The sequence below is a fragment of the Equus asinus genome, chromosome 12 (genome assembly GCF_041296235.1).
Source record: "Equus asinus isolate D_3611 breed Donkey chromosome 12, EquAss-T2T_v2, whole genome shotgun sequence".
NCBI lineage: Eukaryota > Metazoa > Chordata > Mammalia > Perissodactyla > Equidae > Equus > Equus asinus.
The window spans coordinates 7,196,423-7,213,581 of NC_091801.1; the positions used below are offsets into that span (position 1 = coordinate 7,196,423).

Here is a 17,159-nt window from a genome sequence, read left to right on the forward strand (position 1 = left end):
ACCACGCTGGCTTCTGTGTTGTTCCTCCACAGTATGATGGCTCCCACCTCGAGGCCTCTGCACTTACTCTTTCCGCTGCCTGGAACATGCCTTTCCAGAATATGTGCATAGTTTACTTACGCAGCAACTCATTAATTTTCCTTGCATGGACATCGTGGCTGTTAAAAAAGAATGTCTGCCCAAATGGGCTAAGACTTCATTTTCCTATGTCTATTTGCTAGATACATTGCCTCTCTTAAAAATTAAAAGGACTTAAAATTTCTTCTTTGGTGAAAATATCAATACCCAACAATGCAAAAAGGTCTCCACAATGTCTAAAAATTGCACTTCATTACTACTGATGCAAATTGTTTTATATTTGGAACACTTTCACCCGCTTTTTTAATACCTGCTTTTTTAATGTTAGGAAAATCCTCTGAATCTATAATTGTATAATTTAACTATAACACATTACCGTTTGGGGGCAGTTCTCAGAATCCTAAAGTGAGGCACCATGTTCATGAGTGTGGGATGGAGATTGAGATGGGGGTGGTAGCTCACGAAGGTGAATCTATCAATTTTCAGTTTCACATTTCCAAATAAGTTTGAGCTTTATGACTCTCAGTTCTTGCCCAAATCAGTGTCCAACAAAGTAAGCTCTGAGAGCAAGCACTGTCTGTGCCTATCTTATTCACCTCAGTACTTCTAATGTTCAAAACACACACCCTTCAATTACTGTTGAATAAACGTGTCCAGCAAATGCTAACGTACATATTTTTGACTTACTCAAAATACCTGGAAAACTAACTTAGAAATCATGTTAGATATACTTACATCCTCAACTAAATATTATTCACCACATATAACAATAAAGAGATAGAATAGCCCTAAAACAACGTATGAATTGATAATCTGAGATTCAGAATTAAAGATTTTTAATGCTTAAAATTCCATGTTTCTCTAGATAACCTATAGCAAAGATATAATAAAAAGCATCCATATTAACAAGCAAGAAACACCATTATCTGGGATACGAATGATAATTCAAGTTACAAAAGCCTCATCCCAACTTCCTTCATCTCTCCACGTTCTTATAACCAGCAGAGATTACTCGTAGAAAGTCTAAGAGCAACTTGAACAAAGGTATTGCCTTTGTAATTCAATACACCGAAGAAGCATTAAGATCACTAAAGGTCTACTTCAAAATCGTGCTTATTGTTCAATAATACCCTCCTGGGTATTCCACGATGGCAAGCTACGAAGAAAGCAATGTTTTTGAAGTTACAATCCTAAGACAAGGGCTGATCTCAGTTGCAAAAATACTAATGGGTCAAAATGTTCCCTAAAGAGGGCGACTCTAACTCAAGGGTTTACTTTTTTGAGAATGGGATGAATTATATGGACCTTTCTCCGCTGAAAGTGTTTATGTACACAAAATTTAAAATGATGAATTCACACAGCCCAACAAACCCCATTCTGAACCAGATTTCTAAACCAAGAAAGCAAGTGTGATAAAAAAAATTCTTGCACTATTAGTGATTTTCTGTACAAGCAAAAAATCTTCAAAATTCAACTGATCTGGGGGCCAGCCCTGTGGCCTAGTGGTTAAGTTCGGCAGGCTTTGCTTCAATGGCCCAGGTTCAGTTCCTGGGCTTGGACCTACACCGCTTGTTGGTGGCCATGCTGTGGTGGCGACCCACATACAAAATAGAGTAAGACTGGCACAGGCGTCAGCTCAGGGCCAGTCTTCCTTAAGCAAAAAAATCAACCAATCTGATCTGGAAACTATTAATTTCAAAATTTTTTTTTCGTAAATTCCTTTCAACAGTTAGGAGAAATCACCTTAAAATAGTCCCTTCAGAATTATGGCCTAATTTTGGTCAGTGCGTACTATATTCAGAAGCCTGATAGCTTCCTGTAAAGAGTAGCCCGAGTTGTGCCCCTCCCCATGAATTTTTAAAGGGATTTCAAAGCTACGTAAGTTCAGTGAACATCCATATCCCTTCACGTATCTTCAACAAACATCAGTACTACCACAAGTGCTTTCTCTCTATGTACACACATAACAAAGAAATTTAAAATTGCTCAACTATCACTTAATCCATACTGCATATGAAAATTTCCAACTGTTCCCCACAGGCCCCCTTAGTCATTATTTGGACTCGTGATGTAATCAAGATTGACAGGATGCACTTAGTTGGTCTCCTTGCATCTAGTGGTTCCTGTGCTTGCCTTTCATGGCATTAAGATTTTAGAATCCGGACTAGCTGGATTTGTGTGGATTTGCCTCATTATTTCCCCGTTATGATTAGATGTGGGTGAACATTTTGGCTGAACTACTACATAGCTGATGTGTGCCAGCGAGTGCACCACATTTCAGTTTCTTTTACAACTAGAACTAAGGTTATTCACTTGGTTATGGTAATGTTCATCAGATCTCTTTATTGTAAAGCTACTCCTTCCCCTTTGTAATTGGGAGTAACCTGTGGAATGACACTGAGACCATGTGAATATACTATTACAATAATCTTTCATCCAATTATCGTGGGATAAGCTCATCAACAGTGGCTTAACATTCACTGAAGATCTTGAACTATTTCCTCTGGGGGCTGCAAAATAGGTATTTTTCCAATTCTATCATTTTATATTGATTAGCTTGGCATTCTTCTGTGAAGAGAGCTTTCTCCTTTCTAATTCATTCATAACATACTCATGTTATTCTTTAGAATATTCATGGACTCTGTCTTCCTGTGCTGGACACTTCAAAGTACAGTTGATATAAATATTACTATTTGGAATTAACCTTTTACATAGCCACCAACAACCACACTATTATTTTACATCATCACTAATTCAAATACATTAGCCAACCATTCTCATAACTACCATTCTCATTCCATCTATATACTAGCAGGAAGCCACAAGCTCTAGTAGCTTAATTACTTGATATTTAAGAGTTTCAATAGTTGTAAACAAATGACTCCCCAAACAAACAAGAAACATCTGTCCATTTTTTATTAAAGTATGCTTTTTGTGGGTGAGGAAGATTGGCCTCGAGCTAATATCTGTTGCCAATCTTCCTCTCTCTCTCCTTTTTTTTTAATTCCCCAAAGCCCCACTAAATAGTTGTCTATCCTAGTTGTAAGTCATTCTACTTCTTCTATGTGGGATGCTGCCACAGCATGGTGTGATGAGCGGTGTGTAGGTCCATGCCCAGGATCCACACCAGCAAACCCAGGGCCACTGAAGCGGAGCGTGCGAACTTAACAACTTGGCCATGGGGCAGGCCCCCTACCTATCTGTCTGTATTTACCAGGCTTCCCAAGTCTATCCTGAACATAATCTGCCTGCCACAGATGGAAAGTATTCACACACACAATACTCTTCTTCAAGGGAAAGAAACTGCAGGAGGTCCTTAATAAACCCATACACAAATATTTCCCAATGTTTAAATCCTCTCAAATGTACTCACGAAAATCTTACTGTACCTACCAGCATCACTTCCATCTTGCCCGGAGCTGGCTTCAGCCAGTAAGTTTGCATTCACATTCCTATCACATTCTGGCCCTGAGAGCAGAGCACCATCCAGATCTGAAAGAGATACAGAATAATCTGCTATTTACAACCACAGCACAGCCATCACCCAAACACCACTCCCTTCTCGGAATTGTTTCTTATGCAGACCACGCAGATAGGCTATCTGCCAGTACTGAGGCTCTACTATGTATTTAATGCTACAAGGCACAGAAGCACACAACATGGTTTGCAACCAAAAGAACATGTGTACACTCAGTGTAAGTACAGTGTAGCAGGGAGGAACCAGGGTGCCCCAGCTCCATCTGTTACTGCTTATGCGAGCATGTGCCTCAGTTTCCTCAGTTGGATCCACCTCTACCAGAGATTTGATATAGAAAATTAGGTAATGCAAGCCAAGTGTTACAACTATGGTGTCTGGCACCCAAAAGACAGCTGCTACTGCTAGTACTAAGTACTAGATGTATAAAACATTATTGTTTCTGCATTGGCTCAGATGTGGAAAAGACCAATTAAAGTCCGAATAGTAAAGGAAGACTGTTCAGAGAAGAGGTAAATCCCTGAGTTAATCTTGCAATACAGAAAAGATGCAGAGAGGCAGCGTGAAAGAAGAAGGCACAGTAACCAGACAACACCTTTGGTTCTAATCTGTTAATTCCCTTTGAATGTGTTCCAGCCCTTCCATTTCTCCACCACTGCCTTACTTCAGGCAATTGTCACTCTTCTCCTGGATTAGTTCCATGAATCACTCACTTTCTCGGTTTCTTTGCCTCCCAAATACAGTGCCTAGCACTTCTATTCACTTCCCACAACACTGCCAGAGAGATCTTCCTAAAACATAAATTTTCAGTTGCTCCTTTACTTAAAATCTTCAATGGTTCACCACAGCTTTCCGGACAGCCTTCAAACACCTTAGTTTGGAATACAAGGTCCTAACATCAGGTTCCTGCTTATGAATCTAGCATCAACCCTCTGGTATGATCTACCTACTCTCTCAAATGAATTAAGTCCCTGAAGACATTTTGAAAATGCCACTTTTTATGGACAATGTCTCCTCTGCCTCCCATTCAAGACTCATCTTTGGTATCATCACCCTGTACTGCTCTGGTTTGCTAATATTGCAGGTAAAAACAAAAACAAAACCACTCCTCTTTATAAGCAGATACTTATTTTAAAAAATTTATGGTGGGGCAAATAAATTGTGTTATAGTCATAAATGGAATCCCAGCCAGCCAGGATTCTCGTGTCGAGTTATAAAACTCAAGATCACTGGACAGATCTGGTACTCACACTAAGAGGCCAGTAGGATTACACAATCGCATAACGACTGAGAGGCAGATAGCACCAAACGATCCTCAGGTCACATGGAGGCCTGTAGGCCAAGGTAAGGATTTTGGCTTTATTCTAAAAGCAGCAAAAGGACTTTAACAGGGACTTGACCTCATCTGCTTTTAAAAACTTTCTTTGTGCTGTGTAATTGAATTAAAGGGGGCAAGCGGAGACCTAGGGAGACCGCTTAGGAAGCTGCTTCGCCAACTGAGGGGAGAGCAGATGGTGGCCTTGACTCAGGTGACGGCAGTGGCGAGTGGAGAAATGGGTGAACTTGAGAAGATTCGTGGGAGAAGTACGGACAGAGCCTGGTGACAGACTGCGTACGAAGAGGGTGGGGTTTGAGGGCAATGAGGGAAGCTTCTAACCTGTACGAATGGCAGCTAGGGAACCTGGAGGACTAGTTTTGGGGAAAGAGGAGTTTAGGAAGTTTAGTTTATGAGCATATTGAGTCTGACATAACTAATAAAGGGGCAGGATGTGTGTGCGGTGGGGATGGTGTTAAAGGTTCAGTTCTAGACACTGTCCAGGACCCTGCTGTGTGACAGCTGTGAAGCAGGTCAGTGTGCCTCTCTAAAGCAGAGGTTCTCAAAGCATGGTCCTAGACCAGCAGCATCACTGGATCCTTAAGTTGAAGTTTAAGGATCAAATGAGATAATAAACCAAAAGTGCTTATTAGCTCTTTGCCTGGTACACAGCAAACACTCGAAATTTTAATTATTTTTTTCATTTAAGCTTCCAAGTGGAGAAATTCAGTACCAAAGGCTATAGATCTGGTGCTTGGGGTGGTGATAAAAATGTTTGAGTTGTCAGAAAATACATGGTAAATAAAGCCATGGGAGTGAACAAACGAGACCATGAGGAGAAGACTACGAGAAATATACAGAGGAATCTTAGCATTTAACAAGCTAGAAAAAGATATAAAAAGACTTAAGGAAAAGAGTATTTTGAGAAGTAGTCCATTGTGACAATTGCTGCCAGAAATTCAAGATGAGGACTGAAATGTGTGTTACTCTTATTTCATTCAGTAACTATTGAACACGTAGTGGTCACTGGTGATCTTAGTGACAGCAACACTGGTGGATCAGTGGGGCAAGTAGAAAGAGTAAGAGTGGCTTATGTTGTGAATGGAAGATGATGAATTATCAGATACAATACCGACCTTTTGAGAAATTTGGCTGTAAAAGGGAAGAGTGAGAAATAGAAGGTTTTTTTTAAGGTGAAAGTCATAAACATGTAAATACTGAAAGGAAGAAGTCACTAAGAAAAGGAGAAGTCAAGGGTATTAAAGAAATACTGCAAAGAAAAGGAATTATCAATTTTGTAAGACTCCCAGGGAATCTGGTATCCAGAAGCATCCGTTTGGGTACCTCAGAGGGACAGCAAAGACAATCAGTATATACAGAGAGAAGTGTGAAGACAGGCACTTAAGGACATTACAGTCTGCGGGCTGTTATTTTCTCCATAAAGTAGAACAGCAGAATGTGAGGTTAGCACCTAGAGGCACTGGGTGAAGTCTGGAGAATGAAGCAGCATGGAAAGCAGGAACAGTAAACAGAGGTGCACTCCTCCCCTGTTCCTTGAGAGCAGGGAGACTGTTTAGCTTTTATTTTCCCAGTATTTATCACAACGCATAGCAAATAAAAGGCTTTTCGACAAATGCTGTTAAATGCTGGCTTGAATATTCCGCCCTTTGCAACCCTGTACTACTAGTTTAGTTTGAATTGTATTGGAAGAAGAATTTCTCAATTTTCTGGTATACAGTAACACTAAAACATATCTATGAACTGAAATTTAGTGGCTTTGTTTTCCTATGAAAAGTTATATGTATTCCAATAATCAAAAAATAAAATTAAAATCATTATCCAAAAATTTTACTAGGTTTCCCAATTTTTTTTTTTTTTTTAAAGATTTTATTTTTTCCTTTTTCTCCCCAAAGCCTCCCCCGGTACATAGTTGTACATTCTTCGTTGTGGGTCCTTCTAGTTGTGGCATGTGGGACGCTGCCTCAGCGTGGTTTGATGAGCAGTGCCACGTCCGCGCCCAGGATTCGAACCAACAAAACACTGGGCCGCCTGCAGCAGAGCGCGCGAACTTAACCACTCAGCCACGGGGCCAGCCCCCCAATATCTTTTTTAAAAAGTCATTACTCTAAAGTGTACAGTCCGTTCAGAGGGCACTTCTTAAAATTCTGCCAAGAAAGTTTGTAAATACAGGATGTTTCTATTTAGGTGGCATTCTATAGTGACTTGCTGAATGCTTTCCTCAGCTAGTTCTTAAAGCAGGCATTTCCTGTCTCCTACCTTCCCTCTAAAGTATCACAACTCACCTGTGATCTTGAATCCTACATGGACACTAAGCACAGAGCATCTGAGCCTAAAAGCCTAACAGGTGGCAAGTGCACCGGTCCTTTGAACAACATTTCCTCTCAGAGCCAACGCCAGACCCATACGACAGCGAGGAGAGCTCCTCTGAAGGGAACCAACTACTTGGTCCTTGACACCAAAAACGAAATCTCAAAAGAGGCCAGGACTTCCAGGCTGACAACAGCCTCCATAAACAGCACGCTAACTCGGGAATCAACGCATTCTATCACTGCTGCACCTTATCTGAAACCAGCCAAACCGCCAGCAACTCATTTTTCATCACTTATGCTGATGTGAGTGGGGAGAGCCAGGCAACCAACCTTTCACTTGAGCTGGGAATGAACTCTCGGGCATCATCTTTTTCTCTAAAACTGCAGGATTAAAAAGTAAACTCTAATGTGCTTGCTTTTTGGGACACTCATGACCTTCCTAGGGAAACTTTTCACTTCATTTAAACTAAGCAAAGGGGGGTAAGATCTCTCTGCAAAGAAACAAAGATTTTTTTTTTTTTTTTGGAGGAAGATTAGCCCTGAACTAACTTCTGCTGCCAATCCTCCTCTTTTTGCTGAGGAAGACTGGCCCTGAGCTAACATCTGTGCCCATCTTCCTCCACTTTATATGTGGGACATCTGCCACAGCATGGCTTGACAAGCGGTGCAGAGGTCCCACATGGGATCTGAATCTGCGAACCCCAGGCTGCCGAAGCCGAACGTGCGAACTTGACCGCTGCCCCACCAGGCCGGCCCCAAAGATCCTTTTAAAGCGCTTTTAAAACATTACTTTCACAAGATAGCAGCTATCTTCCTGACTGGTAGCAGGTATATGTAATACTATTCAAGTGATCAGCCACATACAATTTCTCTTATTTTTACAAAGGTCTTTCTCCAGTGAACAGGTAACAGCAGACCTCTCCCCAAAAGAACACTAACAAAAACCAGATTTTATGCATGGAGAAATCAGTCCTTTTGTACACGCTATCTCATTTAAAATTCACTATATATTTACGTAATAATAGCAGGGTAACTCTTATCCTGGACTTTATGAGGGGACTCTGGTGAGCTAGCGGCAGAGCCTGCACTATTTATCCACCGTATTACACTGCCTCCTGCTAACGTACTATGAGCACAAAGCTACAGGCCTGGCACAGCAGGCAATCGAAACAAACGCACAGCTGCAATCCCGGAACAAGACAGCACAGGAGCAAAGTGCACGCATCTGAAGCTAACTTTCCTAGTGACACCTGATGTACTTTTGCTCTAAATAAACAAAACCAAACCTTATCCACACTGTGTGTGAAACCAACATTCACCTTATCAACCTTCTCTTGATTGAAGAAAACCATCTCCAAAATGTTAATTGTGCCAGGTATTAGTTATCATTGCTCTTTACAAGCCATACATTTGTCTATCTTTAAAGCACCCTCCTCTTCAGAGTTCATTTTTTAATAATTCTGATTAACCATACATTTTAAAAAATGCTATCTGACACATGGGTTTAAAAAAATCTGATCAAGGGCCGGCCCCATGGCCGAAGTGGTTAAGCCCACATGCTCCGCTTCAGCGGCCCAGGATTTTGCCAGTTTGGATCCTGGGCGCGGACATGGCACCGCTCACCAGGCCATGTTGAGGCGGCGTCTCACATGCCACAACTAGAAGGACCCACAGCTAAAACTGCACAACTATGTACAGGGGGGCTTTGGGAGAAAAAGGAAAAATAAAATCTTAAAAAAAAAAATTGATCAATAAGCAATGGAAAGAGAATGAGACTAAAAAGAATGGTAAATATCTCAGTCCCACCCTCAAAATTTAAAGATTTTATTTTTCCTTTTTCTCTCCAAAGCCCCCTGGTACATAGCTGTATATTTTAGTTGCGGGTCCTTCTAGTTGTGGCATGTGGGATGCTGCCTCAGCATGGCCTGATGAGCGGTGCCATGTCCGCGCCCAGGATCCAAACCGACGAAACCCAGGGCCGCCGCAGCGGAGCATGTGAACTTAACCACTCAGCCATGGGGCCGGCCGCCACCCTCAAAATTTAATAGCAATCATAACTTTATTTTCTTCACATAGAAAAGAGTAGCATGGGGCTGGCCCAGTGGCACAGTGTTTAAGTGTGCACACTCTGCTTCGGTGGCCCAGAGTTCGCCGGTTCAGATCTCGGGTGCGGACATGGCACCACTTGTTGGGCCATGCTGTGGTAGGCATCCCACATATAGAGGAGAGGAAGATGGACATGGATGTTAGCTCGGGGCCAGGCGTCCTCAGCATACAGAGGAGGATTGGTAGCAGATGTTAGCTCAGGGGTAATCTTCCTCAAAAAAAAAAAAAAAACCAGCAACAACAACAACAAAAAGAGTTGCAATATTTGCCTGCTTCACAAAGTTGCCATTAATAGTGACATTAGAAAAGGAAAATCCTGAGTAAATTATAAAGTGCAATAAAACACAAGGCGTGGATCGGGGAGGTTAGTCTTGGTGCCCGTGGTTCTAGGTTCCTGGCCCACAGCGGGCCAGCACGCCTTCCCAGCACGCGGCGAGTGAGCAGCACAGCAGCCGCCTGACAGTGCCACACACAGCCGTGCTGGGAAGAAGGGCTCCCTGACCACGTGCTTTGGTTCTCAAAATTCCAAACATGAGGGAGGTACAGACGAACCCAGATTTTCTTAAAACACAAATATTCTTGAAAAGAATGAAATACAAGAGGACACCACAAATCAAGGTTTGAGAAATAACTAAAATGCCATTGTACAAAAACTCTTCAGAGACTCATTAAGATCTATGAACTTCTGCTTTCATATAAATACACATCAGCATCAAGTTTCTCTTCTCTGAAGACGGTTTCAGAACTAGGGTCTTTTGGTTTTTTCATAAACAGGTACAGGTTTTTTCTCTTCATTCATTTTATGGGGTTTTTTGTCCCTTTCAGTGCAGAGTAAATTCACTTGCAAATGTACTATATAAAGCACCCTAACAGTTCCTGTAGCAGCCTAGAGACTCAGCAAACAGCAGTTTCCCTTCACCCCCAAACGCGTTGACCCAAGCGACTGCACTCTCTTAGACCAGGCTCCGCTGCTTCCTCTTTGCACTATTCAAACAAGGGTGCTGTTTCTGCCATTCCCAGGCCACGACGGGTCTCCCCAGGTCACTCCACACTCCAATCCACAAACAACACCCTCCAAATGTTTGTGTGTTAAAGGCAAACACAAACAAATCGAATCTGTAGCTAAAAACCTCTCATTGCCTCAGAGTCTGTAAAATAAAATTCACAATTTATGACCACGTCAAACAAAGAGAATCACAATCTGGCCCTAACCTCCTGAGCCAAGCTCAGCGCCCCCTACTCTCCCCTTTCTATTCTTTTACCACTTATTCCAATTCCTTGCCACCCTGTAGTCAGAGAACGCCCCTCTCCAGGCCAACCGCTGCACGATAGGAGATGCAGCCCTCACTGCCTTCTCTGGGGCGTTTTCTCCCACTCTTTCAATGTCAGGAACCTCCCAGCGCACCTGTGCCCTACTCCCTACTCAGACTCATCTTGGCGCACTGGCTCTGCTTCTGCCCCACAGCCGTCCCGTCCTCCCGTGAACAAGTTCCAGGTAAGGGACTTCCTTTGTCTTGACATCAACATCTTCTGGTATGTTGCTTAGTTTCTTGGGGACTTAAATACAAATTTTATAACCAAATCTCCCCTTATATTACGATGTCAAAAGCTATTTGAGTCCCAAAAAAGTAATATTTGGTTATAACATATTTTCTGGAGAGTCAAGCTTTGAATGAAAATTTAAGTCTTATCTGGTCACCCCAGAATATTGAGGCTACCTCAGAAATCAAAAATTCAGTTTTATAAAAACTCTCAGAGATTGACACCTAATAGGAGTTAGGCAACTTAAGCCCCTCAGCAGGCAGAAGTCACAAAATGCTTTTCTAACGGGTCCATACAAGGTTCCTTCAGCACCAGCTTTAGTCTGGCCACAGAGATCCTAGTTCCATGGGGTTCCTAACCTTTCTGTAATCATCAGTCTAGCCATCTCTTGGGTCAAACATGGCAGACAGGGAAGGAAAGGAGCACTAGGCAGAGAAAAAAGTACAGGAGAGGGGGAAAAAAAGAAGGCAGAATATTCCTACCACTACACACAGTCATGTGCTACATCACGACATTTTGGTCAATAACAGATGCGCATATGACAGCAGTCCCATAAGAGGAGTACCATACAGCCCAGGTGGGTAGTAGGTTACACCATCTCGGTTTGTGTAGGTGTACTGTACCATGTTCGAAGACTAAATCGTCTAATGACACACTGCTCAGAATGGCTCCCCGTCATTAAGCAATGCACGACGGTAGTTGCCTACTATCATCCTTTTAAGAGTAAATATCGAAGAGTCTTAAGTATTAGTATATCCTACAGCCTATTAACTGCTGGTGGACATTTATTTTTTCAAATGAGCATCAGGTCTTCAAACTACCATTTGTACCCAATTGTAAGTTTCTAAGAAAAATGACATTATCACTTACAGTTCATCCTTCATAAGATACACAACCAAAAGAATGCCTGAAAGGTAGAACAGACACTGGAATCCCCTAAGAGAAAGCAAATCAATCTAGGTCCATAAATCTGTTATCTGAAATGCTTGGGGCAAGACGTACAGTGCGAACATCTTCAGATTTTAGAAAAGTAATAACTACAACACCCCCAGTGGGGTCTAGGGCATCCTGTAACTAAAGCAGAATTTCTAAAACAAAACATATGGATATTCATAGATAAGGAAATAAGTAAAAAATATAAATGGCTGGTTTTGTTGCCAACTAGGTATCAAGTTTGTTGCCAAAATGATTAAAGCTCTGGGTAGTTTTTACAGCTTTCAATATTGCAGAATATTCCTTGAATACTGAAATTTTCCTTCCTTCCTTCTTTCCTATTAGAGACATCATATGGGATACACTCAAGGCTAGTCTATCCCATATGACACTCAAGGCTAGTGTATCTTAACTGTCAGAACTGGTTCACAGCTCAAGTTTTGTGGTTTTTAAACATATTTTAAATAGCTCAGGGGCTGCAAAGTGGCACAACAGTTAAGTGTGCGTACTGCACTTTGGCAGCCCAGGGTTGCAGGTTGGGATCTGGGCATGGACCTATGCACTGCTCATCAAGCCATGCTGTAGTGGCATCTCACGTACAAAATATAGAAAGATTGGTACAGATGTTAGCTCAGCAGCAATCTTCCTCACCAAAATCAATCAATTAATAAATCATTCATAAGTAAATTTATATGGCATGGTCAAAATATTACGAAGTCTCAGATCAATCTGGCCAATTTTCAAAATTGTAAAAATGTTTAATAGGTTTAAAAATTTGATCGTTTAGAAATCACTTCAAGGGGCTGGTCCTGTGGCCGAGTGGTTAAGTTCACGTACTCTGCTTTGGCAGCCGGGGGTTTCGCCGGTTCGAATCCAGGCATGGACATGGCACTGCTCATCAGGCCACGCAGAGGTGGCGTCCCACATGCCACAACTAGAAGGACCCACAAATAAAAACACACAACTATGTCCCGGGAGGCTTTGGGGAGGAAGAGGAAAAATAAAATCTTAAAAAAAAAAAAAAATCATTTCAAGATTCCAAAACATCTGAAAGTAATGCCAAATATCAATTATCACCCAAAACATAGAAGGCAGAAGAGCTAGTTAGATAAATCTGATTAAAGAGTTTACTGCAATTAGAAGTAATAATCCATTACTTCAAATATATGACTCATTAGGACAGCTTAAAGATATTTAGTTTGAGCATTCTTTTCTCAAAGTTGTTTTCTTAAATACTCAAATTACATGCTTTGTAACCACATGGCAATTATACAAATTGAAAATGTAAAGCTTAAACCTCATTTCAATGCTACTTGTAAGGATTAATAAAAATGTACAAACGCTGTAAAGCTGTTTTCCCATCAGAAGTATAGATGAAAGAAGTTTTATTTAAAAGAACTCTAAATTATATCCTTTGATCAAGTAAAACCACCTTGCATCTGAACACTTGTAAGGCATTAAGAAAAATTTCAATCATCTATACAAAATTATATCAGCTTTTATTAAAGATAAAAATCAATGATACAATCTACTGCTGCATTTACTAGAAAATGCTTTTGAGGAAATTGTCTATTATACTACTCGGTGTCAACTATATAAAACCCCACTGGATAAATTCCTTTAAAAATTCAGTACCAGAAAAGTCTATCGTCCTGTAGAACAGGTATGATTCCTTCTTTTGAGAGGCTGCTTAGTATCTTAGAGCCAATTAAAGGCTTAATTAGGGCAACCATATTAGCACCCTTCTTTATTGCTAAATTATATTTGTATTTTTACTGATTTGTTTCTTGTCAGCCATTTCAAAATCTTTGTTCAAAATGAGCTGTGTACGCATGCATAAATACAACGTATGTCCATATGTGGAGTGCAGTTATTTACAACGGATACAGACTGCTAGGGATTGCTACTGGTATAACACAAAAATCAAGACTCAAACCATATTCCATAAGAGTCCAGAGCATCAAAAGATCAAAAATGGGATTAACATCTGACTTGTTCTGATTAAAAGCAACAACATATGTGAACACACTTTGTAAAACAATTCAGGCATTTACGCCTACAGTTTCATTTCTAATCTTAGACTTTTATCTACTTTATTTGGCTGAAATTTGTTTTCTGGTTGTGAATCAGCAAGACAAGGATTTGGATTTAATGACACCTTTTTGCCTATTACCCAGAATTTAGTTTCTCCTGACAGTTAATTATCCCATAAACCCAATAAAACAGTAAAAAGGATAGAAGTTTCTAACCTTTCCTGAGCTCTACTTTCAAGTATCCTCATATCAAAAATGATTTGAGGCGAACCCAGTAGTGAGTCAAAAACAGCTATGCTGGTGTCTTTAAGATTACAAACAATGCCATCTGAATAAAGTCCCTGATATTTATGGGTATACCTTCTTAGCTCACTATCTTAAAGTCTTTAAGAAGGATCTGAACACCAGCTTCAACATTATGTGGCAAGAAGACAACACTGTTTAGAGCTGTGGTTTACAAACTGTGGGCTTAGGAATCTGGGGGAAGTCACAGCTCCTACGAGGGACCCACAGAGCCAAACACTAGGCCAAGCACTGCTTGTGGACCAAATGAATAACTGACTACGATTTCCCAGAAGTTTAGGTACAGAACTTTAAATTCATTTAAAGGCATTTATTTTGCTGAAATTTTTCACTATTTTCTCAATAAATGGAAATTAAAGTATAACCAATGATGTGAGGTTCATAAAAATGTTTGAAGTTTTAAAAGGGATTCATTTTTTAAAAGACCAGGTCTGCTAGTTTACTAATGGCAAGGTTTTAATGTGAGACAGCCCTAAACATGAAACCTGCCTCTATTTTTACAGCTGAATGACCTTGAGAAAGGCCTTAACCTTGGTAAGCATAGACCCACTGTTATACAGTGGTCAGAGCTTGCCTGAAGAGTTGTAGTCAATTCTGTGCACCAAAATCTCAGGGGGAAACAAGCTATGGGAGACTATAAGCAAGACAGTAAAAGGGTCTGGAATTCACAAGGTGGCAAGTACAGCACTGAACCTAGAAGGGGACTTCCAGGGAAGTTTTCACATGTCTAATTCTGCAGTTACCAGGTAGACTACAGAGATTACAGGTTAGGCTCATACTCGACTACTCAAAATGCAGAACTAAGAAGGTGAAAAGAAGCGAATTTTGGCTCAATATAAAAGAACTTCCTGGAGCCAGCCTGGTGGCCAAGGGGTTAGGTTTGTACGCTCTGCCTCGGCCGTCCAGAGTTCACTGGTATGGATCCTGGGCAGGGACCTAGTGCCACCCATCAAGCCAGGCTGTAGTGGTGTCCCACATAGCAAAACTAGAATGACTTGCCACTAACTAGGATATACAGCCATGCAGTGGGGCTTGGGGGAGAAAAAAAAAAAAAAAAAGAGGAAGACTGCCAACAGATGTTAGCTCAGGGCCAATCTTTAAAAAATAAACATATAAATAAAAGTAACTTCCTAATACTCATAGTCATCCTACACTGGATAGGCTGCTTTAAAAAGTATTCTTTCTAGTATTTAAACAAAAGGTCAAGCTGAGGTTCTGAAACCATCTACCCAGAACTTGATAGGAAGTACACTGCACCGGAAAACTGACTTTAAAGAACCTCAGTAGTCTCCCAACTTTAATGGGAGACTAAGATGATAATCCTGCAAAATAAGCACCGTATTTTAAAGGTGAGGAAACAGGTTTAACTTAATTTGATCAAGGTCACATAGTGGGTAAGCGGCAGAGCTCATCATCAAATCCTGGATCAGTGTGGCCTCTTTCCTTTCATTAGCGGACCTCAACCTTGACTCACAGTATAGTCACCTGTAGAGCTTAAAAACTTCCAATAACCAGGCCACATCCCACACCAATTAAACTGGAATCTCTAGTGGAGAGAGCGAATCCTCATGGTCTGTCAAGTTCCCAGGTGATGCCCACGAGCAGCCGTGAGACCCACTGCTCTACTCCAAGGGTTAGCAGTAAAGTATTGGACACAGTCATGTCCATGAGTTTACACACTGCCTACAACTGCTTTCATGCTACAAGGGCAGATAGGTAACCGACCTTACGACCCGCAAAGCCAAAGATGTTTACTGTTTGGCCCCTTACAGTAAAAATTTGCCAACCCTGGCTCTATGTCCTCTTATCTCCTAACCATAACCCTCTTCTAAGAGCACTATCAACATCCATTTTCTGCACTGAATGAAGTTGGATTTAGAAGCACTAAAAAGTTTAGGAGGTGGAATGTAGCACTCCTGACACAATCACTGATACAACCAAATTTGTGATCTACGCAAGGTTCACAGAACCCAAAGTGGATACCAATGACAGAAGAAGGTTATCTTTTATTAGATGTAAGAGATAAACTGAAAACACTGGATTACCAACAAATTAATTTATGGTAGACGTAGTCCACTGAGAGAACCTCGGCGAGGGTGCTTGCCAGGGTAATCGCTGGTAACGTTGTTACGTTTGAAAGTGCAAACTGTCGTTCAATATTAGTGCTTTTCTTTTCTTTGAATCGCTCCAATTATATGTGGCATTAATTTTAAGAATGGGGTAGTTCTGATTAGTTTTGCCAATCAACTACTACCTAAAAAATCTGCTTATTCCTTAAATTGTGTGTGTGTATGTATATGTACTTAAAAAAAGCACTACAGGGTTCCCATCATACTATTAAATGATTAACCTATGGAGCAGAAAGACAAGGGAGCTCAAATTTTTGAGAACTGCTTCAAGGTCTTCTATATTAAAAATTAAACCAAAATACAGTGCTGTAAGAAAGTCTGTCTACCCTTAATACTTTAAAGAAACTGCCTCTGAGGTTTTATTGCTAAAGACTTCATGAGTACGAGGGAAAAGATGAGCAAATAGTATTTATTCATTATACATGCATGCTGATTTAACGTACATAAAATGAAAGGAAACCAATGAAACTAAACTCAAACCTAGAAAGCCAAAGAAACCATTTCACAGGATTACTATGGGCATCCTGCTCTTTGGGAACTAAAAACAATGATTCTTTTTAACAGAAAGTCCTCCATCCCCAGATGATCAGCATCATGTAAATCAGACACTGAACAGTTACAGAGCTTTGAAGCAAAACAAGCATTAAATCATGAATGACAGTGGTGGACATGTCTGGGGTCTGCATAGGAAAACCTCAAACCCACTGGGCTGCTTCTTCAAATAAAATTAACTTAGGTACAGGCAATTAAAGGTAAAGACAAGTTTCAAATCTTTCTGCTCACACTCTTCAACAATGGCTCCCTACCCCCTTTTTTAAAAATCCACACTATAAATGTGATACGCTGAGATTCTTGTATACATTCCTTCGGGGATATATTGAAAAGTAAGGCCTCAGAGGTCTCCCTTAGCTAATG

General features: G+C 40.8%; 1 protein-coding gene across 2 annotated transcripts in view; it reads right to left on the minus strand.

The window, feature by feature from the left end:
* ZBTB10 (zinc finger and BTB domain containing 10) overlaps positions 1-17,159 on the minus strand; it is a 35,856-nt gene that overhangs the window by 5,912 nt on the left and 12,785 nt on the right. The window contains exon 3 of one of the 2 annotated variants that reach the window (XM_014851015.3): positions 3,472-3,570. The exons of the other annotated variant lie outside the window; for it this stretch is intronic. Coding sequence (XP_014706501.3) covers positions 3,472-3,570 — 99 coding nt within the window. The remainder of the gene's footprint in view (positions 1-3,471; positions 3,571-17,159) is intronic. 2 annotated transcript variants of the gene reach the window in all.